This window comes from Vitis riparia, chromosome 17, assembly GCF_004353265.1.
Source record: "Vitis riparia cultivar Riparia Gloire de Montpellier isolate 1030 chromosome 17, EGFV_Vit.rip_1.0, whole genome shotgun sequence".
Taxonomy (NCBI): Eukaryota; Viridiplantae; Streptophyta; class Magnoliopsida; order Vitales; family Vitaceae; genus Vitis; species Vitis riparia.
Window position 1 is genome coordinate 7361962 of NC_048447.1, and position 24730 is coordinate 7386691.

Below are 24730 nucleotides of genomic sequence, written 5' to 3' on the forward strand. Positions count from 1 at the left end.
GAAAAGTGACCGTTGGGCCTCAACCGGACCTCAACCGGTTGAGGTTCAACCTTGACAGGGAAGAGAAGGCCACTGGGAGAGAGAGAAAGTTTTTGGCCTCCCTCAATCGGTCCTCAACTGGACAAGCACAACCGGTCGACCGGTTAAACCGGTTAAGCCATTTTTTTGGCTCAACACTCAACCTTTTTCAACTTAAAACCTTTTAACATAAGTTTGAAAATCATTTAACACAAGGTTTTAGTTGAAAACATGAAATCATCCAATTCTTAAGATATTTAAAACAATATTACTCTTGGATGATTTTTGTGCATAAATAAATAATGAAATGCATGAAAGTCTTAGTGCACCAACAATCTTACAAAAAGATCCTAAGAAGCTTTGGTCTTGAAAAACTCTTTTCTTTGAGGTGGTCTTCTTCTTCATGATTTCTCCTTGGCTTGATTTGTCTTTGGATTGCCACTTTGGAAGTTGTCTTGCCTAATCACACTTGAAATATGATCATTAGTTCTAAATCTTGTTTTGTTATCATCAAAATCAAGATTAACCAAACCTTGGTTTCACAATCTCCCCATTTTTTATGATGACAAAACCAAGGTTGCTAAAAAGCTCCCCCTCAATATATGCTCCTTTGAATTTAGAAAATTTTCAAGTTTAGAAACTTTAAGGAGTATATTAAGGATACTCAAAATGATATAATCAAACATAAATAGCATAAAGAGTATTTAGCAATTTGGCAAGACATTATTATTAAAAATGATGCATACAAATATAACCAGTAAAGCACATAGCATCAATATGAATAAGATTGCTAAAACAATATTTGAAATATCTTCCCAAGTTAGCAACCTACCATTACTTCTCCCCTTTTTTGTCATCAACAAAAAGTTTCAATAAAGTATATAAGGGGAATCATATGTTATCAAAAAAATAAAAATGATGCATACAAATATAACCAATAAAGCACATAGCATCAATATGAATAAGATTGCTAAAACAATATTTGAAATATCTTCCCAAGTTAGCAACCTATCATTACTTCTCCCTCTTTTTGTCATCAACAAAAAGTTTCAATAAAGTTTCAACAAGTGCAAGGTGAATCAAGCCAAGACCTTCCAAAAGATTGGAAGTTTGTTATCAACCATCCACAAGATCAAATCATTGGTAATCCATCAAGTGGGGTAAGAACTAGATCATCCCTTAGAAATATTTGTAATAATCTTGCATTCATCTCTCAAATTGAACCTAAAATAATAAAAGATGCTATAGTTGATGAAAATTGGATGATTGTTATGCAAGAAGAATTAAATCAATTTGAAAGAAGTGAAGTATGGGAACTAGTACCAAGACCTTCAAATCAAAGTGTTATTGGAACCAAATGGGTTTTTAGAAACAAAATGGATGAAAATGGCATCATAGTAAGAAATAAGGCAAGATTGGTAGCCTAAGGGTATAATCAAGAAGAAGGAATAGACTATGAAGAGACTTTTTCCCCCGTAGCTAGATTGGAAGCAATTAGAATGTTGCTTGCTTTTGCATGCTTCAAAGACTTTATTCTATATCAAATGGATGTGAAAAGTGATTTTCTAAATGGCTTCATAAATGAGGAAGTATATGTTGAACAACCACCCGATTTTCAAAGCTTTAACTTTCCAAACCATGTTTTTAAACTTAAAAAGGCACTTTATGGTTTGAAACAAGCACCTAGAGCTTGGTATGAAAGACTAAGTAAATTTCTTTTGAAAAAGGGTTTTAAAATGGGAAAATTGACACAACTCTTTTCATAAAAACCAAAGAAAAGGATATGCTCCTAGTTCAAATATATGTTGATGATATTATTTTTGGAGCTACTAATGACTCTCTTTGTGAAGATTTCTCTAAGTGTATGCATAGTGAGTTTGAAATGAGCATGATGGGAGAACTCAATTTCTTCCTTGGACTTCAAATCAAGCAACTAAAGGAAGGAACCTTCATCAATCAAGCAAAGTATATAAAGGATCTTCTCAAGAGGTTCAACATGGAAGAAGCCAAGGTGATGAAAAATCCAATGAGCTCATCCATCAAGCTTGACATGGATGAAAAAGGTAAATCTATTGACTCAACTATGTATAGAGGCATGATAGGATCCTTGCTTTATTTGACCGCTAGTAGACCCGATATCATGTATAGTGTATGCTTGTGTGCTAGATTTCAATCTTGTCCTAAAGAATCTCACTTAAGTGTCGTTAAAAGAATTCTTAGATATTTGAAAGGGACAATGAATATTGGTTTGTGGTATCCTAAGGGTGATAACTTTGAATTGATTGGTTTCTCGGATGCTGACTTTCCCAGTTGTAGAGTTGAAAGAAAGAGCACTAGTGACACTTGTCATTTCTTAGGACACTCACTTGTCTCATGGCGGAAGCCGAATACATAGCAGCCGATTTGTGTTGTGCACAAATCCTTTGGATGAAACAAATACTTAGTGATTTTAACTTGTCTTTTGAGCATGTTCCTATCAAATGTGATAATACTAGTGCCATAAATATTTCCAAAAATCTCGTGCAACACTCTAGGACCAAGCATATAGAAATTAGACATCATTTTCTTAGAGATCATGCACAAAATGGTGACATTACACTTGAATTTGTAAGCACAAAAGATCAACTTGCCGATATTTTTACAAAACCTCTAAGTGAAGAACAATTTTCCGATATTAGAAGACAACTAGGAGTTATTTCTCTTTGATATGGTGTTTGTATAATGAATTCTTGTTGGAAATGAATTATGATTGCATAAATTTCATCTCATACGCATCATATAGCAATCCCTTAGGAAATAGGTCAATTTTTGACCAAAATTCAAAATTCCCTTGGCATTGGACATAAAAAATTGGGGATTTCAACTGAAAAGGGCGGGGGGAGGATCATGAGACAAGAAAATGCAAGAAAATTTGGAAAATTTGACCATTGACCATGGTTGTTGACTGTTGACCAGGCGGTCGACCGGTTGACCGGTTCGTCGGGGCTGAGAATTTAAAATGCCCCCCGCGCGCTTCATTTCTCCCATTTTTGCCTCCAGAGCTTGTCGTCCCTTCACATCCTTGCTTCCTGAAGAGTTTTTGGCCAGATTTCGGACCGATTGCAGGCTGAGGACTTGATTTTAGGACGAATTTGGGCTAGCGTTTTGGTTTGAAACCCAGGGTTTCACCTCTTGAGGGCGTCTCCTCTCTGCACCGCGCGTCTCAAGGCTGTTCAGCTCCATCTCCAAGCGTATAGGGTTTCGGGTTTGTGGTTGCATCTTCCTCTCTGCTTTCATTCTCTGTTTGGACTCCTTTTTCACTTCTTTCGCTTCATTGACGGCACCACGGAGAGAGACGGGCACTTCCAGGGCTCAGGGCAAGCACCCTGTTGAGCCATCTCAGCCCGAGCAAATGGAGGCTCGCTGAAACGCGAGGTTTGACATGGCACTCTTCAGTTCGAATGAGGACTATCAGCGCTACAAGCAAAAATTTGCTCAGAGGAAAGTCGTCCCAGGGAGAAGTGTCAATTTCTCCCAACTTCAGCACTTTGGCTTTGAGGGGTTGTTCGAACGGAGGGATGACTGCTCGTAGTGACGATCTCTGAGCCAGTCTTCCCGACTCTGGTGCGGGCTTTCTATTCTCGGGCGACCTACGGGCTTGGAGGACCCTTATTATCCACTGTGAGAGGCATTGAGATCCGTTTGAGTCTCGAGAGCATTTGCCGCATTCTCGACATCCCTTCGGTTGGACTCCGTGTTTATGAGGCTAAGGCATGGCCCACTGTGCCTGGATTTGAGCCTAGAGAGGTCGTTCAGAGGTTGTGCGAACTTGCCGATCCTCAGGGGATGGGCAAACCATCGGCTCACAGCTTGACAGTGACTAGCCGAGTCCTTCACCATATGATTTGTTCGATTCTCTTGCCACGTGGAGGACATCGAGACGAGGTCTCTTACCTTGAGGCTTTCATTGTTGACTCGATCCTCACCGGGAGATGGATTCATGTTAGCTACCTTATGATGATGCACATGATCTCCTATGTTGAGAGCTCGACATGTGTACTCCCCTACGGCCGCTTCCTTACCCGTGCTTTCAAGGATGCCGGGGTTGACTTGAGTAGAGAGATAGATTTTGAGGCCTCCACCACTTATGACACGTATGATGAGCAGTCTTTGGGGCGCATGAAGTTTGAAAAGGCACCCGATGGTTCCTAAGTTAGGAAAGCCGAGCGACAGGCCCGGGGACATGATCAGATACGCCCTAGAGTAGAGGAGGAGGCCAAGATCAGAGAGATGGAGGATGGGTTGGACCTTCAGAAGGACTTTGAGCAGAGAGGGCCCGAGGTTGACATTCCGCCTCCACATCAGTCAGAGGGCATTCATGTTGAGGCTACCTTCTCCGAGCCTATGATGATTGAGCCGTCCTTCACAGTAAGCCCTTCATCTCAGCCATCATTTACTGAGCTACCATCTCAGGCACCTCATATTCCTGATCATGTGCCTTGGATGGATCTCTCCGCGCAGATCAGCTCTCTTGGGACTCGTATGGAGGAGCTTGCCCTAGTCCATGACTCCCGCTTCTACTCTTTAGAGGAGCATCTCGATCAGTATCAAACTGGAGTCACCTCTCGGTTTGATCACTTCCAGCAGCGATTTGAGCGCATAGAGGAGCGTATGGATTAGCAGCAGGCTACCTTTGACCATCTTGAGCAGTGCATGGATCGTATTGAGAGCCGTCAGGCGAGTCAGCATGAGGAGATGATGGCATATCTCCGCTCTGTGTTTCCTCCTCCACCCCCTCAGCCTTGAGGCTTTTTAGACATCCCCCTTCATTTCTTTTTTATGTTGCCAAAGGGGGAGATATTTATAGGATCTAGGATCTAGGAGTCTCTCATGCATGTCATTGTTATCATTGTCATATCTATCTTATTGTACATGTGAGATTTCCATATATATATGATATGATATTTTTATCTATTGATTCTTTGTGTTTTACATTGCTTATCGTTTGATTGATCCATGATTGGTTTGAGGGGGAGATTTCTTTCTCTCCTAGATAACCAAGGTTTGTCATCATAAAAAAGGGGGAGATTGTTAGCCCAAGGGTTCTCCTAATCGGGTTTTGATGATAACAAATCATGGTTAAGTAACTAATTGGTTTAATGTTTAAGAATCTCAGGTATAAACTCGAAAATTCATCAAATGACCAAATGGATACAAGATCGAGATGCTTGGAAGACTTGAGATCGTAGAAAATGAATGTAAGATGATAGCATGAGTGCACTTAGGATGTTCATACCTTTTCATGCATCTTAGAAAACTCGGTTTATTCTTTAAAACTTGATTTTCTTTAAAACCCGAGTTTTATCAAATATACCTTAGGCAAATTGATTCAAAATTGGCATATTAACTCACCTAAAGACCTTGCCTAAGTGTTATAAAAGAAAATAATCAAAAAATAGGTTTTTCGGGGCCAAAAAGGCTCAACCGGTCGAGGACCAGTTGAGGAAGGTTAAAAACCTTCTCTCTCTCCCAGTAGCCTTCTCTTCCCAGTCGATGTGATTCCTTTACCGGTCGAGGTCCAGTTGAGGCAACGGTAACCTGTCATGCATTAAATGCTCCAACGGCTAGTGAACTGGTCGACCCTTAGCTCGACCGAACGAGGTTGCCTTTTGCTGTTTTTGACTCCCGAGCTTAGAAACCTATAAATTGAGAGCTCCACTTCATTTATTGACAAGAGAACAATTGCATTCAAAACCTACCTACCTGTTCTTGATCAAAAAGCTCTCATTTCTTTCTTAGTGCATTAAACCATCACTTGCATATTCTTAGTGCACTCTTGTAAATCATCCTAGCTTTCTCTTGTACTTGAGTCATCCTTAAGCTAGGTTGAAAGTTTCATCTTTGTGTAAACTGAGTGTGAAAGCCTTCAAGTGGTTCAAATCTTGAAGAGGTTGTGTAAGAGCCCATTGGAGCCGGAATCCAAGTGTAAGAAGATTGAAAGTTTGATTGAAGCTTCAAGTTAGTGGAACCCTCACTCGGTTAGGAGATTGAGGAGAGTGGACGTAGGCAAGGGAGTGTCGAACCACTATAAACCCGAGTTTGAATTCTCTAACTTTATCTCTTTCTTTTATTTATTTTGTACATATATTATTATGTGGAAAAAGATTTTTGAAAAACCCAATTCACCCCCCCCCCCCCTTTTGGGTATTTTCCTTAATTATTCATAGCCTTTGTTTTATCAAAAGTGAACCCACATATATTGACTAATTGTTAATTATTAGCTATATTTTTCCATTAGCCCATTAAAGTGATAAGATAAGTTTTTATTTATTTATTAGGGTTGGCATCTCATTGAGTGTGGGTTTTAATGTGTAGAGATCACTTGATTTGATTTGATTTTTTTTTTGTTATGATGGGTCAAAAATAAAATAAAATAATATAAATAGGTTGAGGTCCCAAGTCTAAACAAATTAGAGATTCTACTCATATGCCATCGATGAATGAAATATGAGTTTTTTTCTTTCTCTCTCTAAAGAAGAAAAGTTTAAACATGGGAGACTAAAACCCCATTCCACTACATCACAATGAACCCGTATGCTTTGGGTTTATTTTTCTTGATGATTTAATATGATTTTGATTTTGGGTTATAACTTGATTTTGTTGTAGTTGTGCTACTAATACAAAATCTTGAATGGTTATAACATGAGATATAATGTTTAGGTATTCCTATGAGTAGTTTGGGTAATCCCTATAATGTATGCATATAATGAAAATTTGATTCACATATCTTAAAATATTAAATTTTATTATAAATAAAATCCCTATATTTGTTTTTAATCATTTGTTAGAGCAACATTTTCTTCCACTAACATCTTTGATAGAATTGCATACATTATAGGGATTTTCATTTATTTTAACTCTTAGAATTGCATTCATTTAACCCCATATCAAAACTCTTATTTTTTATTTGTTTTTATTTGACTCACATGTAGCATATAACCTCTTTGATAACTTCCTCTAACAAACAACATATATACTCATAGTCCTTGATTTGGTTTCATACATCAACCAATTGAAAAACCACATTGGAGCTTTTAAAATATGTCATAAAATTGATACTAGTCAAATAATTTGTTGAATCTATCTATATATTACACATTATGATGCATCTATATGTTTCAAAACCTAAATTAAAAATTTGAAACTTAATATGAAAAAGTTAGTATTATTCAAATCTTAAGCAATAAACAATATTACTAAAAATAATTGTTCACTTCTTGTTTTTCATTTATCATATTCTTTAAATAATTGGAGGGTTGCTTTGTTAGTAGTTATACTCCTATAAATAAAGAATTTAGGTTGGTTTCAATGGATTAAAGTCCATTTATTTTTTGACCCATACTAGGTGATTTAACATTAGTTAATTTGGTTTGGTTCCATTCATTTGGTTCGGGACAAAGTTGGATCCATACATTTCCCTCCTCATTTTTTCATGGAATATAAATGATCAATGTTATTACATTATACTCAAGAATAAAAATAAAAGTAACTAAAAAATTTGTATAGAATGTACAAATGACATGTATATGTGTGGTTACTAGATAGTAATAGTCAAATTCTTTAAATATATATATATAGTTAGAGGTGTCAAATGGGTCGTGTCGAACCAACTGTCCAAATATATATATATAGTTAGAGGTGTCAAATGGGTCGTGTCGGACCAACACTATCCACTAAATATCGTGTCATGTCGTGTCGGCCCATGCAAGCCCAACACAGTACAAAAGCCAAGTCACTCCTTTTTTTACGATTTAATCCAAAATTCATTGAAGGATACCTCCACTTTCTTATTTATTAGCAACATTATCTCACATTTGTGCATAATTTTTAACTGATAAATCAATTTTCTCCTCATAATTTACCCTTAGGCAAATTTTTGTTAATTACAATCCTCTTGGGCAACGTTTTTGGGCATCTAATCACTATAAAATTAAATCTCTTTTCCCCACCATTTGGCCTACTTTAAACAAAAGCCTAACAAGAGAATCACCAGTCCCAACTTTTGATCTTTCCAAAAGTTGTTCAAATTGAAGAAAGGCACCATTGGGCTGAATATGCCTAATTTTATTTAAGTCACTGACTGCAGTCTTGATCAAATAAGTTTAGATTTGTCTTTTTATTTTCCTGTATAGAAACCGGTTGTGCATGATCAATCACTCAGCACAAACAATACAGGGTTGAACTGAAATGAAGTTTCACTACCTCTCATTATTGACCTTAATTACTAGTACTACTGGAACACTTCAACAAAAACAAGACCTTCACACCATGCATGCTCCTACTGCTGCTTCTTTCTTTGGAGTAATTTCTTGAACCAAAATGCAGACATCTTGGGGTGCCTCTTGAGCTGGTTCTTGTAGTCAATAAAAACCATGCCAAACCTAGATGTGTATCCCGACTTCCATTCGAAGTTGTCCACTATTGACCATGCGAAGTACCCATGTACGTTTGCTCCTTCATCTATGCCCTTCTTTAATTCTATCAAATAGTCTTGGAAGTACTTCACTCTTGTGGTGTCGTGCAATGCCATGGGGAGTGTCACATTCCCTGGATCGTCCATGCCTGCCACCACCCCACTTAAGACTATGAGTTTTGATTGAATCCAGGAAAAGAGAGGAGGGGAAGAAATTAAGGGAGGAGGACTTTCAGCCTGTACCGTTTTCTGAGATGATTATAGGTGGGTTTCCATACTGCTCCTTCACGTAGGTCACAGTCTTGTACATACCCCATGGTACAATGTAAAGCCAAAAAGAGTTTGCCTGAAAACATAGACAGTTGGTCATAAGGAATGTAGATATAAGTAGGAATTAACAGATAGTTATAGATCATATAAGCATTACCCTTGGACCAATTGGCACCCCGTTTCGGTCATCTGCAAATTTCAGGCACCAAATGGAAATGAGAACAAAATGAAGTGAATCAGTTGATGAAGCAATAAACAGAGGAAATATTTGCAGGAGGCATGAGAAGATCTTACAAGCAAATCCAGCATTCCACTCTTCCTGGTAGCCTGTAACCTTAGGCTTAGGCTTATGTGGATCGAACATGTAGAAAGAAGTATACTGGTTGATTCCCACAAAATCCACTGACCCTTTTACCAACTTAATCTCTTCTTCACTGAATTTGGGAAGCCTCTCTCCAACAATATCTTGCATATTTTTCGGATATTTACCCCATATAATGGGATGTAGGAACCTGTAAAATAATTGCAAGCAAATGAATTCTCAAAAGTAAATCTATCATTTTTATAGTCTTAGTTTAAATAGATGTTCTGCTTTTTACCATCCAAGGTGAAAATCTATGGCTCTCTGAGCTGCTTGCTGGTCATCCTTCGATCTGGTAAGAGGTTCATACCAGACGGTGTCCAAGAGAATTCCAATCTTCCCCTTCTGTTTTTCCTAAAAATTCATAAAATTTTGCATAGATGAGAAATTCAGATGGTTTAAGCTCAAACCAAAAGTTAAAAAAATAAAAATAAAAAGAAGTAGAATGTACTTGATATTTCTCACGGTATCTCTGAGCTGCTGCTGCATGAGATAAAAGCATGTTATGGGCTGCAATATAAGGCTCGGTTGATGAGTTTCCAGCAGTACAATTTCCAAATTCCTTCGAACACCTTGAAGGAGGATTGATGCCATTGTCAAATCCTAAAGCTGCTATCACTCTTGGTTCATTAAATGTTGTCCAATGCTTAACCCTATCACCAAATGTCTTGAAGCAGAACTCCGCATAATTGGCAAAGTCTTCTCTGCAAGATTGGAGTATTAGAACTCATGTTTGAACAACTACTAGAATTATTACTCTGCACAATCATATGACCAGCCCGGTTCTACTCTGTGACTCGATTTGATTCATATGAAAATACAACAAAAGTGATCCCCCAACAGTGTTTTAAGAACAATTTTCCACTAAATGATGGGCAACTGCACGTTCTATGGGATACTCTACCAACACCTAAATGCAGTCAGACCAAGACTATGCCAAAAATAAAGAACAAAAGCAAACAAGAAATTGCTTTAAGAGATAGCGTTATTGCTTTACTTACACTATTCTGCGGCTGAGCAAACCGTTGTATTTCTCCTGGAGCACTAGAGGAAGATCATAGTGATATAAATTTGCATATGGGATAATCCCTACAAGTCATACAGTAACAATTGCATCACATTACTCTTGACTGATTAGCAGCAGAAATGGCATATTTGTTCTCATTAATTTAAAAATGTGTCAAGGGACAGAGGCTGTAGTAATATCATAAGGTGCTAAAATTTGAAGGGCTGGTTTGTGACTCCAAGCCATCCAAAATTTTTCCCTGATAGATGATTTCTTGAATCAAGATTGAAACCAGTACTAAAACCATTATCATGTTTTTCTAGTGGGGAAAACATGAAACTCGCCCTTTATTTCCTTATTATGACTACCTTTTTTGAGCATGTAGTTAATCAGCCTGTTGTAATAGGCAACTCCCTCCCAGTTTACTTTCCCAGTTCCCTCTGCATGAAAACCAAGGGTTCATACAAAACATCATAACTTCATTCAAAAAATGGCATCGACCAATGATGTTTACAGAAGGCCACTGGCAAAGATTGTGCATACCAGGGAAAATCCTTGACCAGGAGATGGAAAATCGGTATGCATCAAAATTCAAATTTTTCATTATGTCCAGATCTTCCTGCAAACAGGTAACAACAATAAAAGTACTAAATGGAATAGGCCAACTAGTGAATGGTACTGTTATGATATATCAACCAATGCTCAATATCATGATGATTTTATTGCTGTAAGATGTTGTGATTTGGTCATATTCATAACCCAATTCATGGGGGTTGAACAGAGTATATGACTTGTTGTTAAGGAGCCTAATTCTGACAGTAGCTACTACCTCTACCCCATTTCATGGATCACCATACCCAGTTTCATTTCAGTAAGAAATGGACATTAACCAGAAGATGAGTAGATCAAATATGAACCTTGGGGATTAGTATCACAATTATTAGCTACAGAGGCCAACCATTTGATGAATTTTGTGAGACAATCTCATGTAAATCATAGTCTACAAATGGGTAGAGTGGAAGTTAAATCCAAAACTACTCCAGCTACCTGCATTACATTAGATATATCGCCATGCGACTGAATTCATTGGACAATAAAAAATGATCCAAAAATCAATTAATTTTGTTATAATTTCAATGGTCAAGGGGGGAAGTTGAGTGTGGTTGTCTGTCGTCACACCCTCATATGCCTAGAAAACTTCACACTCTAGAATAAAGTAGAAAGCTTCATGTGCATAATCAACCCCCTCATCCTGGAAACTAGAAAGCTTCACGTGTCCAATATTCCCTTATTCGAGATAATTGAATAGTCAAGATAATTGCGCCTGATTTTCCAAAAAAATACCAACAATGCCATTCAGACTGTCGGTAATACAAATTCCGCTATACTGAGTATCAAACCACTATCAGTAGAATATGATATCGTCAATCACCCATATCTAGTCTACTTGCGTAGGGGCCAATCACAAATCAGAGAGACCATACCTTGTACCGATGGTACTGGTCCACCGCCACGTCAGCGGTTCCGTTTTCGGCAATGTTCCCTGTACCACCATTTTTACTCTCATTCATCACAGACACACAGAAGAAGAAAGAAGAAAGAAGTAAGAAGAAAGGCAAGGATCCAATGCAAAGTGAGAATAGAATCTGACCAGGTATTTTGACATAAGGGTCCCAAATGCATGGCCCTCTGCCCGCCTTATTAGTCATTCCCTCCACCTGGTACGCTGACGACGCCGTTCCGAACAAGAACCCCTTCGGGAAGCTCTCTCTGCTCAGCCCTCCCGTCTCCAGCCCCACCCCCTCCGCCCACTCTTCCGGACCCAGCTCAGACGCAGCCGCCATGCACAGTATCCCCGCAATGACCATATGAGAGAAGCAGAGCAGCGGCCATGGCAATGCCTTCATCCTCAACCTCAAAATCCAATATCCCACCGAGTCTCTGACCCTGCAAGGCCGGAGACCCAGATATTTAATATTTATACGCAGACGCCCCCATAAAGGAGTCATGATTTTACTTAAATGACGGATCTGTCCTCAAACTTTCCATTTACATTATTGTCACACATTCATATCCAAATTTTTCCGCACTGGGTAAAGGATAAAGTTGTTTTATCGGTTAATATTCCACCAACAATCCATTTAGCAAAGACTTTATCTCTTAACATTCAATGCAATCTATTAAATTAAAATATGTCTTGATCCTTTAATCTTTTTCTTGATAAAGAAGCTTTGTATTTTGCCAAACAATTGAAATCATCTTATTTCAAATAAGATGATTTCTAAGCAATAGATTAAATTAAAATATATCTTAATCTATTGTTGATCCATTTATCTTCTTCTTGATAAACGAGTATAGCAAATAATTTTTTATCTTATCAAACAATTAAAATCATCTTGAAGACGTTCCTCAACTTTTAAATAGATGGTTTATTAGATGTTAGAGATAAGATTTAAAGACCATTTTTCTCTAAGTAGTCAAAGTCCTTCGGAAAACATTCATTTATCCAAAAGTAAAAATTATCTTGATGTAAAGGATTTTAATAAAATTGCAAGCATTTTCTTTATAAATATATGCATAAATTTCATGTAAATCCTGCAAAATAAGCAAAATAATGGAAAATTTTAAAACAAAATTTTTTTATTAAAATTAATAATTTTAGGGATATAACCTTTTTTAATATTTTTTACAAAAATAATAATATTTTTTTTCTATGTTTTTTTTTTTTGGCTTTGATCATAATCTAAAAATAGAGGATAAAAGTGTTATATTTATTTTGAAAGTCAATTGAGAGTGTAAATTGAGAGTGTAAATTAGTTTTATTTCGGAATGATTTCTTAAACTTGTAAAGAGATATTATGAATTTTTTTCTTTTTTATGAAGTCAAGTCTTTTTTTCTTGTTTGAAGTCGTTTTACTGATTTGAACTTCTCTCATTGAAGGAAACCATCCATTCTTTTATGGGTGAAGTTAGAAAATTAAATTTTGGAATTGGATAAGATTTAGTTGTTTAATTTAAAGAATTTGGTTCCTTAAATTTTACAACTTGTCTTATTTGGATTTAATTTATTTTTATTTCTCTTTTGATTTTAATTAAAAAATTTACTTTATTTATAAAACCAAATTTTATAGTCTTTTAAATTTTATTACGTGTTACTTTTTGAGTATATGTCATATGTCAATTATACGTGACTCATCATTTATCAAATCCAAATTTTGTTAAATGAGAAAATCACGATTTTGAAAACCAATTAATTTTTTTTACTAATTTACTAAAAATTTGTATGTTTCCCATAAAATTAAGTGTGATGTTTAAAATTTAAACAATTATTGGAATTAATTTTGAATTTGTATTGACAATTGTTTTTCTAAATTATCTTTTATTATATCACACATTATAAAATAAGGGTTCATAAAAAAAATATTATCAAAATATTTAAAAAATATTGTAAATTAAAAGTAATTTTATCAAAATCACTGTCAAAAGAAACCTAAAAATAAGTAAAATAGAAAACTCTGAAATAAAACACAAAAAATTAAAAGAAAAGAATTATTATTTAATATAATTGCCTAAGAAAAGGTCATTTAGTTGATAATAGGACAAATAATTTGAAAATATCAATAATTGAATCGTGAAGACAAATATTGTTGGAGAGCGTGCATGTGACCCCACATGAAGACAAATATTGTTAAAGCCTCGAGGGAATCACCCACCCTCCATAAGATATTAATATAAAATGATGTTGTTTAGATCATATTTTTCCATGAATTTTCTAATGTTTATAATATTATTTTGCTTCTAAACAACCAAAGGTTTTGTATTTTGTAAATAGGAAACTTACGAGCAAGTGGTCCATGTGTCATGAAGGAAAAGTCCATACATTCCATGAACTCAAATCTCAATCTCACGGTGTTGATTATCTCGTAATAATTAATATTAAGTAAATTCAGGGTATTAGAACTCAGCACCATATGTTGCATATTGAACCACTTTCCCTAGTATTTATCTTGACCAACTAGTAGGTTTAACTTAATTTATAAAAAGATAAATGGAATATAAATATACATATTTCAAGATTATCTATTTTCTAAAATAATAAAATAAAAATATGAGACAATTGCACTGTGGTAACAACATAAATATGTTAACATTACGATACATTATAATAATACCTAAGTTATACCATTTTGAACTTTTAGACTTCTTGTGGGGTTTCCTAATATGTTCTTAGCATGGTCAATGTCATAAGTCAACTACGTTAAATCAAATACTTATGAATTCACAATATTTGGTGTTTTTTTTTTATAAAAAAAATCATTGAGTAATTAAAATGTATTGAATTGTGGATGATACTACACATTTATGATGTATATTGGCTGCCAATGTGGTCTAAAAAGGCATCTTTAAGGCTATTACTCCTTTCAATTAAATTTATTCAATTTGCTCATTACCATTTTAATCAATTTTTTACTATGTTGGAATAGGACAAATCTCTAGAATTCTCTCTTGCAAAAATGGTGACTTGATGTGTTTATACAAAAAGGTCAAATGGGATATAAATAGGCATGTATGGTACTATTTATTTTCTAAAAAAGCATAGATAGGATAGAAAATGACTACATTTACCACAAAAATAACACATTATGACAACACTTAATTTATATAATTTTAAATTTTTGTATAAAATTGACAATTGTGAGGTTTCTTTCTATCATCCCAAGATTTGCTAAAATATTTCTTTACATTATTATAACAATATATATGATTTTCAACTTTGAAAAGTTCATAAACACTACAAAGGAATTGTTTGATGCTTATAAGACATCATGAGTACCTTTTTTTCCATAAAGTAAGTCCTTTAATTTTTACAAAAATCATAGTTAATCCTTATAGTTTTCTAAATCGACAACCCCAAATGTAAGTAGGACCATGTCATTATCAATATCATATGTTGTCATAGAGAATAAAATAACCTTTTTATGGTTCACTCAAATAGGTTAAGTTAATCACAATAATAGGTCAACAACCCATTAAGAGCCCTTGAACTAAAAATAAGGAGCAATGTACAATTGCAAAAAATGTCCATGTTTAGCATTTATTTATATTTCCAAGTTTGCTTATAAGTTAATGAAATATTATACCACTTCAAGAAGTCTTTGCAAATTTGATGTGACAAATACTTTGAAATTGACTTTATGAGTTACCTTATAACAAGAGCAGTTTCCTTGATCGCACTAAAGGTTAAGTTGAACATTTAATATTAGCATAATGTTTGTACACATTGTTTAAGGTAAGAACCTTACAATTTTTTTTTTGCACTTACTAAATTAACGATCATTCTCTAAGGGCACCCATTCAGTGAATAACTCATAGATATTCGATTTGGAAAATTCTTTTTGAACTTGTACTAAAATCTCTCAACTAATGATTAGATCGTATATAATGTATTTATAAATCCATATGTACTAGAAAAACTATGTTCACTCCTAAAAATAGGTTGAGGACAATGGTTTAAATCAAGTAGCTCAACTTCTATCTTTGCTCATCTTGAAACGAAACCTTGAGAAATTCCTATGTTGGAGTCATTGTTGGCTTCACATGATGTTGTTGAATTGTGCGTCGGCTCTACTCTTATAACTACATTTTTAATCCACTAAAAACATTAAAAAATGTTGCTTGTATCATAGAATCAATGACAACTAATAATGCATTTATGACTTATTAATTCCTAATTTGCACATTGATTGTACCTCATTGAACTTCTACTCAACGAATCCATTATAATACATAAATACAAACATAACCATAATTATGGGATAACATTATATGCATATCCTCATCATCATCATCATCATCATCATCATCCAACTATTAAAATGTAGATGATCAAACTCAATGGTGTAATGAAATGTGTATTCATCTAAATTAATCTTTAACCAATCACATACTTCGAAACAAAATCATTATATGACATCCTTTGAACCATGCTTTTCTTTGTCCATCCTTGTATTATATTTGACTTTATTTTTACTAGTTATAATCTCCCCTCCTTTGTGAAGATAATTATAAATGAAAGTGAGTAAACCTTCCTTTTATAACTTTCAAATATCTCTATTTCACAATATTACCGCCAAGGTAATTGTTATAACAAAGATATAAACCAATTAATAATATTTTAATTAATTGAAAACATCATATATCATAAATAAGCACATTTGTAGTATTTGTAAAGTTAGGGATATAGCAAGATAATCCACATTTGTTAATTTTGTAAAAAAATTCAAAATTTTCTAAATTGGGTCTTATCCTAATGAATTTTAATATTAGTGCATTTGTATGGTAAAAGTGATTCATCTTGATCATAATTATATTATGTAACAAAAGCAATAATTTTAGAGAAACCTTTTTGTCCTGATTGACATCTAACATGTCATACCAATTTACTAGCAATATCCACCCAATGCATTGAATGAGGAAATAAAAAAAAAAAAAAAATATATATATAATATATATATATATATATATATAAGAAAAAGTATGTAAAAAAACATTTAAAGAAAGGCCATACAAAGGAAAAAAGAAATCATAAATGACAAAAATTAGATAATTCAGTTATTGTTATAAAACGTGAATGAACAAAATATAAGCTATAAAAGAGAATTAAGAGACTGAAAGAAAGAAAGAATAGGAAGAAAGAATGAAATAAAGAACTTCCGAAGGCTTCTTTTCTTGGGATGGATTCTTTTTCATTCCAAAATGTCGGCTTAAAATTGCTTTCATTTAATACCCTTATTTAAGATGAGTAAATGAAATCTTTTATCCTCCTAATAATACATGTGGTGGTCATTCACTCAACATTGTTTATTAAGCATTTACAATAGGGATTATATTTCATTAAGTTTTTATAATTAAATTTTTATAATTTTTGTACGTTTTAAAAAATTTTATAATTGATTTTAGCTTTTAAGAAACTAAGATTTTTGTAGAAAATATACTCTAAGAGGATTTCCAATATCTGCAATGAAAAATTGAACACCATCATAGCCCACAATAATATCACATCTTTGTTTACCATACCCAAACAACTAGGAAAAAAAATAACAAATATTTTTTTTTTCTAAGATTCCAAATTTATCTCACCAATATACCCAAGACAAGTATCCTTTTTAATGAGATTCCAAACTGGTTCCAATAATAGACCAAAACAAATATTTTTCAATGGAAATTAAAACTGGTCTTAATAATACACCCAAAATCACAAATATCATATCCAAATAATTAGGAAAGAAATAAGAAATATCTTAAGCCATGAGCAATTTAGTTTTATTCCAAGTTCTAAACCAATTTTTTTAAAGGAAAATCTTGTGTTAAGACAAATATCTTCTATCTATAAAACCAAATAAAAAAAAAATACACAAATCAAAAAATAAATGTGTGGTATCAATATAGATTTCATTTTACCCTTGTTTGAAATAAGATGATAATAGTTGATCTCAAAAAATAAAGACAAAAGCATGGGAGAATATAAACTTGTATTATGGAGCTAGATTTTTTTTAATGGAAAACAAGAGAAGCTTTGAGGAGGGTTCTTCACTTCATGTGAATTGGATTTCTTGGAGGGAAAACAATAGAAGCTTTGAATGAAGGTTTTTTATGATATCCATCGTATAATAAGAAAGTTACTAGAACTATCTATATGTATAAACTCCTCTTAATCTTATACACTCGTTTTAAAGCCGTCAAAGACCTTGTTGACCTAAAGCAAATAATATCTATACGATTAAATGCAAGTTATTATAAAATGATATCAAAGCTGATTCCTAACCTTGGTATGTGGGTTCATTTGGTTTCGTAAAAGGTGTTTATGTGCATAAAGGAATGATTATGATATTTTATATATCAAATAAGAGAGAAAGTTATTAAAGTTATATATATATTAAAAATCATTTTTAAAAAACAATTATCGAATGTTATATAACAAGCTATCAACAACTCGACCAATAATATATATCAGTTTATAACGAAAACATTGGACAAATTATTTGTAAAAATGTTTTTGATCAAAGTGTCATGTATAAAAATATTGTTATTATAATCACTTCAAGTTGTACCATTGCTAAATTACAACAAATTTTTAAGTAAAAATGAAATTCACCTTTCAAAATCTCTAATTGAGGGGATCAAAATTTCCACAAATATGGTAAGCCTCGATCCAAAGAAAGAGTAATATTTATGCACATATTAAAAAAAAAAAAAAACTATTAAAACAATGAGGGGCAATTTTGGAAAGTCGAGATACCGCGAATGAAGAATATATCACTGAAATAGTGGACCATCACAAGGAAGTAGTGGAGGTGCTTGTCAGGTTGAAAAAAATGGTGTGCTTACTGATGTAGTGTATGGCTAAGGAGCATCAACATAATTATATGGCTGTGGAAACCCAGTCAAAATCACACTATTCTTTCCACCATTTATCCATTGCTTCACTTTGTCTTGAAGATGCACACAACCCACTGAAGTAGCTTCTTACAAGCACAAAGCATCAGTCCAAATTCAAAATGTCAACAAGTGGGTTCCAGCTCCTAAACATACAGGTCTCTCCGACTCTCCATTGCTTCCTGTCTCTATTTTTCCCTACATTTGTATGCATTTTTACCTTTTGAGTGTTTTTCCTTCTTTCACATGCTTCTTTTTCTTGCACAGACGTGTGTTCTCAAGGTACACGTTAACTGTAATGGATGCAAGCAGAAAGTGAAGAAACTCCTTAGCAGAATTGAAGGTCCTGATTTTGATAATACCCTCATTAGTTCCTTTTTCAAGCTCATATATTTGTAGGCCATTCTATTTCTCTAGGCTTTTTGTTTGGAGGTTCTGCTCACTATTCACAACTTCTTCCTCAGAGCCATTTGCCTAATCCCCTAGCTTTTTGGTTTGAACTTGGGTTTCTTACCTTTCTTTGGGTTTTTGGTTCAGGAGTTTACTCGGTAAGCATAGATGCGGAGCAGCAGAAGGTGACAGTCACAGGAAATGTGGATGCTGCCACTTTAATCAACAAGTTGGTGAGACGTGGGAAACATGCAGAGCTTTGGCCCCCAAGTAACCACCAAAACCAGAACCAACAACATTCCAATTTCATGAAAGATGATGATCATAGCATACATCCAATGCATTATCGAATCAATGACAACCAGCACATGTTGCCTTCCTTTTATGCCATGGAAGACCAAGATAGGTGGGCGAGGGGGATGTATCTCAATCAAAGTATGGGGACAAAGGCTATGGCAGGTTATATTGATCACAACATGGCGACACCAACAATGGAAGGATATGCGTATATGGGTGGTGATGCAGACAATACGCTAATGGGTCTGGAGAATTTTCAGGTCAATGCTGCTGGTTTTGTTGGCTTGGGAGGTTATGGATGGAGCGAATTTCAAGATTTTTCTGCAGGGTTTCCGTCTAACGAATAAATGGCAACATCTATATGCATCAATCCCCTAATTCCTTCTATTAATGATTATTATTATCACTATATTTTCAGTTCTGCACCATACCCTCACTAGTAGCCAGAAAAACCACACTTCAGTAGTCATGCAAAATACAAGCTCGGTCATGAGAAAAAGCAGACAGATTACAAGATGTCTTCAGCGATATCGACACTCAAATAGTTACTCAAACAGGTGGTTCATTGATTACAATCTTTCATCTTTGTTTATTTGATTTCAAACTTTTTGGGATTTAATTTTCACTTAGAGTGGAGTGATTGATACATTACCAAACAAAATGAATGATTATTGCCAAACCATTCATAGCAAAAGTTATGTGATGTATTGCATCTAAAACCCAAGTCTCGACTGAAACCTTGTGGGTTTGCTTCATAAAGGGAAACAAATAATGTGATCTAATGACTAGTAGCCAAGGCATCTCGATCTCCTTATTCACTAACATACTAGAATATTTAACTTTTGAAAGGGTATTAATAACTACAAATAGCACCATCAACGGACCCTCCCCTCATGGAGATTCATATGGCTTGAGGGACTGACTGTCCACAAAACTAGTTGGTTTAAATTCAGATGAAAAAGCTTTATGAAGACTGCTTAGAGGGATCAAGCTTTCTGTGTAAAAGGCATTTTGGTTAACCACCCAAATCATCTCATATAACTTTCAATAAATATAATCAAGCACAATCAAATTGGTTACTAAGATGAAGTTTGTGGCCATCACAGGCCAATTGAGTTTGATGAGGTTTAAGTCAAACTGTTTAATTAAGGTGAGCATAAAGTCTAAGTACTTGATGCTTTCACTAAACCAGTAGACAAACAAGCAAAACATGTGATTTCCAAATAAAGAAAATCATAAAATAGAGCTAATCCTTAGAGAATAAATAGAAATGATAGTATACTCCAAATCCAAAAGGAAATAATTCAGCATTTGAACAGTAAGGAACCAAGCATGTACTCATTGTACCAAATTGTTTAATTAAGTTTGCAATTGTTTATGAAAGTTACTAACAGACAACAGTACTTGAAAATCAAACATGCAAAAGTAAACAACAGGATAAATAAAATAATTCAAGGACAAAAAGTTGTAAGCCAAAAATCTGTCTACGTCAAGGATCGTCTCTATAACAATATAAGCCAATATTATCTATCATGTTATACAATATAGCAAGAAATATATAAAATCCCACTAGTCAGAAAATATACAGGTATGTTTTTGCAAAGTCAAGAGTTGAAAAGTAACAACTAGCGCTTCTGCGCTTTCCTCCGTCTAGACTGGGCTTTTTGCCATTTCTTTCTTGAAACCAATTTGCTCTTAGGTTTCAACTTTAACTCAGGTGAAAACTTGTAATTTGGATCTCTCATACGCGCTTGTATATCCTTGAAGAATTGAATATTTAATTTCTTAGGCCCACCCTGTCTCAGCTCCGCATATTCTGGCCCTGACGCAATATTTTCAAATGCTCCTATTAGGATGTCAAGATCACTCATGACCTCCCACACATTGGTGTACCGTCCATCTGGTCCTTTCTTCAATTTTTTCAGAGCATTCTCAACTGCAATTTTCCTAGCTTGCTTTCCTGGGGACATCTCCTCTGGTTCATTTTCAGCTTTCAATAGTTCTGAAATGGTTCGATGCTTAGGTGGTTCCTCAAACTCGAATAATTTATCTAGATATGCATCACTCTTCTCATTTGGGTAGGCTTCTGTAGGAATATCATCGTCATCATCACCTTCACTACCAGTCCAAAGTGTCTTCTCCTCATCACTTCCAGACCATACACTTCTTAATTCATCACTGTCATCAGCATCAATGAGGTCTGAATGCTCATTTGCTTCCTGCTTTACTCTTTTGATCTCTTCTTCAAGAGGACCTTGGCCTTTTTCATCATCACTTTCATCTTCACTTCCTGTCCATATACAAGACTCTTCATCCATTCCTTTCTCCCAGGCTTTCCTGAATTCTGCATCCCCAGGTTTTACATTGCCAAAGAGATCATAATATTTACGGTCTCCACGGGCATATGACCGTGACACTACAAAATATTCAAATATATTCCAGATGCATTTAGCCCAAATAAAATAATATAAGAGGAAAAAAAAAATTGGGGGACAGAATGCTAAAATTGCTAAAACTGGATCTTGGTGCAACCATGTATCACTAGTCAAGAGAACAAACTTAGTGAAGTCCAAAAAAACTTCCTGATGTCCAAAAAATTTTACTTAAGTCCATTCATGTAATTTAGACCTTAATGAAACTTAGTTGTGTCAGACTGTCAGTAAATGTAATATCATGCACATAATTTAATAGAGAACTTCAACAGTTGGTTCTAGCTGATAACAGTGATCAAAAGTCATTTTAGGTCCAACTAGTAGAAAGCTTCTATAATTTACTAGAACTGTACAACTTCAAAAATAAAATTTTAAAATTATCTTCTCAAGACAGTTATCCTGGAATGGTGATATTTTGGTCTTTTTTTTTTTAACTTTATTTATTTATTTATTTATTTATCATAATAACTAAAAAAAATATACTATTGATACACAATAAAAAATGGAAATAAATATGCGATGGGGCTTGAACACATGACATCCTTCCAAAATAGGCCTTGATACTAGGTTGAAGCACCAGTTTTCTTAATAGTTTAAGCTTGTAGGATTTGGATTCATTGTATATCATGCTCTTTAATCCAAAGTATGCAAAAAAACTTAATATTATTTGTCATCAATCATTAATCTTATTTTACATCAATCTTATTTATATGCTTTAGAAAACCATAAAAATTGAATAAAACTATAAAAATAATAACCGAACCTATGTAGTAACTTATTAAGACTCTTCTTTCTTTTCCTAAAACTATTAGATCATTTAAAAAATATAATAAAAGCAGAAAATTTGTTTATAGTAGTAGAAACTTCTTTTAAGGAGAATTCTAAAACTTTTCAGAAATACCAACTTTTTTTAAGAAGTTTAGAAAATTCTTTGTCTTTTTCTTTTTGGGTCGATCTTGTATATTCATCCTCATCATGTAGACTTTGAACTATTTCTAATCAAATATGTCAAAATTAGAGTGTTGTTAACATGTAAATCAGCGACAAATACATTAGCTTGTGTTACCCCGATTATGATCTTTTTCTTTCCAAATGTTTTAACTTAAGTTTTAAAGCAAGTTGCTTTAAGATTTAAGACAAAAGTAAAAACATCTTAGTTTTTCCATTAGGACAAAGTTGTTTTAGACAAAGTGATTAAAAAAAATACAAACAACTTAATACTTAACACTATTAAGAACTATTTGGACTTAAGTTAAATTAAAGTCTACTTAAACTTAACACCATTAAAGCCTACAACACAAGTAAATTTTGACTCTTTTTCCTCACAAGTCCTTTATCATAAGTTCGGGATTGTTTCCTTCTCCCCTTCTGTTGTAACCTTGTTTGTACACTTAATATTAGTCAACCTATTATGCTGTTTATTTACCCAAAGTTATGAAAAAGTAAAAACTTAGAATATATAACACAGAATCACTCTACAATGATTAAAATTACACCGAATAATTTTAGTTCATCAACAAATCAAGGTATACACATTATATGACTGCTCAAATCTCATGAAAAAGTTCAGCAGCCCTGCACTACACACAAGAATGTGGCTTCCAGACGGTTAAATAGGGCATCCAAGTGGAAGAAGCTGGAGATGAATTTAAGGCAGACGTGGGATACTGGCAAGAACAAGCTAAAATATACAGTAAAGATGTCTCCTCTTCTCTGAGAACTTTTTACAAACATATGGGCTACACAACACGTACTCCAATCACAAACTTCAAAATGCAAGAAAATCCAATGACTGAATAATAGAAAATCACCCAAGAATGGAGGCAGACCTTGTAAATTGTGGGAAACCCAGAGATTGACTCCATTCCTTGAAGTAATTGAGTCAGAAAGAGCCTCTAATCTGAAACACCAAACATGGGATTTCAGAAAATAAAATCACGAAAGGAGATTAGTGGAAGAGAAAAGGGTTAAGAATGTGGACCTTGGTTCCAAACGGGGTTTAGGGATTCTACAGAGGGATTGGAGGAGCGAAAGGCGTGAGAACAGCCTTTGAGCCATCCTCTCGTTTATTTTGTTGGATGGCGGTAGAATTTCAAACTCGATGGCGGCAAACCTACAAACCCTACCACATATTACTTAACCTGAGTTAGGTCTGTGTTTTCAGGATTTTTAACTTCTACGACAACTTTAAAAAATATTTCTTTAAATACGGTAGTTGAAGAAATATTGATACAATTATGACACTTTTTGCTTTCCAAAATGATTTACATTCAAAAGAATTGAATTTAAATTAAAGGCATCGCATTAAAAAACATCTTCTATAATTCCAAAAAATCAGAATCTATGCTAAATGTGTCTTTTTCAAAAAATATTTTCCACAATTCCACAAAATTCAATATACATCTGCTTATAATTTTATAAATTTTAATTTATATTACAAATATTTTTTGAATTTGATTTTATATTGTAGGTGTAGTTTCAAACAACAATTTCTATAATTAAAAAAAAATGAATTTATACTAAAGGTGTCTCTTCAAGAAACACTTTTCATAATTCCACAAAATTCAATATATACTAAAGGTGTCTCTTCATAATTTTATAAAATTTAATTTATACTACAAGTATTTCTTAAATTTGATTTTATATTGAAGGTGTCTCTTCAAGAGACACTTTTTACAATTCCAAAAAATTGGATTATACTAAAGAAGACACATTCTATATAAAATCAAATTCAAGAAACACTTGTAGTATAAATTAAATTTTATAAAATTATGGAAGGTGCTTCACACCTTTAGTATATATTATATTTTATAGAATTGTGAAAAGTGTCTCTCGAAAAGATACCTTTAGTATAAATCATTTTTTTTTTAATTGTAAAATATGTCTTTTCAAGAGATACCTTCTATATAAAATCAAATTTAAGAGATACTTGTAATATAAATTAAAATTTGTGAAATTGTGGAAAGTGTTTCTTAAGAAGATACCTTTAGTATATATTGAGATTTTGTGGAATTGTGGATAACATCTCTTTAAGAGACATTTTTAGTATAAATCTAATTTTTTTGAAT

General features: G+C 33.8%; 3 protein-coding genes across 3 annotated transcripts; 1 reads left to right on the forward strand and 2 right to left on the reverse strand.

Moving 5' to 3' along the window:
• Nucleotides 1-8084: 8084 nt before the first annotated feature.
• LOC117905216 (beta-glucosidase 44-like) lies at nt 8085-12131 on the reverse strand. Its single transcript, XM_034818163.1, has 11 exons — nt 11759-12131; nt 11592-11650; nt 10651-10726; nt 10476-10547; nt 10103-10190; nt 9553-9805; nt 9340-9455; nt 9035-9252; nt 8898-8929; nt 8714-8816; nt 8085-8619 (listed from the first exon to the last, which is right to left on the reverse strand). Exons 1-11 carry the CDS (start codon nt 12114-12116, stop codon nt 8336-8338), a joined length of 1659 nt encoding a protein of 552 aa, XP_034674054.1. The 5' UTR covers nt 12117-12131; the 3' UTR covers nt 8085-8335.
• A 6449-nt stretch (nt 12132-18580) lies between these two features.
• Nucleotides 18581-19779, forward strand: LOC117905221. The gene is made up of 3 exons (XM_034818170.1): nt 18581-18701; nt 18811-18886; nt 19081-19779. Exons 1-3 carry the CDS (start codon nt 18666-18668, stop codon nt 19575-19577), a joined length of 609 nt encoding a protein of 202 aa, XP_034674061.1. The 5' UTR covers nt 18581-18665; the 3' UTR covers nt 19578-19779.
• Nucleotides 19780-20695: 916 nt separating this feature from the next.
• Nucleotides 20696-23777, reverse strand: LOC117905219. The gene is made up of 3 exons (XM_034818168.1): nt 23644-23777; nt 23492-23562; nt 20696-21646 (listed from the first exon to the last, which is right to left on the reverse strand). Exons 1-3 carry the CDS (start codon nt 23718-23720, stop codon nt 20856-20858), a joined length of 939 nt encoding a protein of 312 aa, XP_034674059.1. The 5' UTR covers nt 23721-23777; the 3' UTR covers nt 20696-20855.
• Nucleotides 23778-24730: the final 953 nt, after the last annotated feature.

Excerpts from the sequence above, each read along its gene's own strand:
- LOC117905221 (XM_034818170.1), top strand. The coding sequence starts at position 18,666 with ATGTCAACAAGTGGGTTCCAGCTCCTAAACATACAG. Across the intron at positions 18,702-18,810 it reads TCCAGCTCCTAAACATACAG|ACGTGTGTTCTCAAGGTACA; the intron begins GTCTCTCCGACT and ends TTTCTTGCACAG. Across the intron at positions 18,887-19,080 it reads ACTCCTTAGCAGAATTGAAG|GAGTTTACTCGGTAAGCATA; the intron begins GTCCTGATTTTG and ends TTTTTGGTTCAG.
- LOC117905219 (XM_034818168.1), bottom strand. The coding sequence starts at position 23,720 with ATGGCTCAAAGGCTGTTCTCACGCCTTTCGCTCCTCCAATCCCTCTGT. Across the intron at positions 23,563-23,643 it reads AAACCCCGTTTGGAACCAAG|ATTAGAGGCTCTTTCTGACT; the intron begins GTCCACATTCTT and ends TTGGTGTTTCAG. Across the intron at positions 21,647-23,491 it reads GGTTTCCCACAATTTACAAG|TGTCACGGTCATATGCCCGT; the intron begins GTCTGCCTCCAT and ends AATATTTTGTAG.
- LOC117905216 (XM_034818163.1), bottom strand. The coding sequence starts at position 12,116 with ATGACTCCTTTATGGGGGCGTCTGCGTATAAATATTAAATATCTGGGT. Across the intron at positions 10,727-11,591 it reads ACCAGTACCATCGGTACAAG|GAAGATCTGGACATAATGAA; the intron begins GTATGGTCTCTC and ends ACCTGTTTGCAG. Across the intron at positions 10,191-10,475 it reads TAACTACATGCTCAAAAAAG|GGATTATCCCATATGCAAAT; the intron begins GTAGTCATAATA and ends TATGACTTGTAG.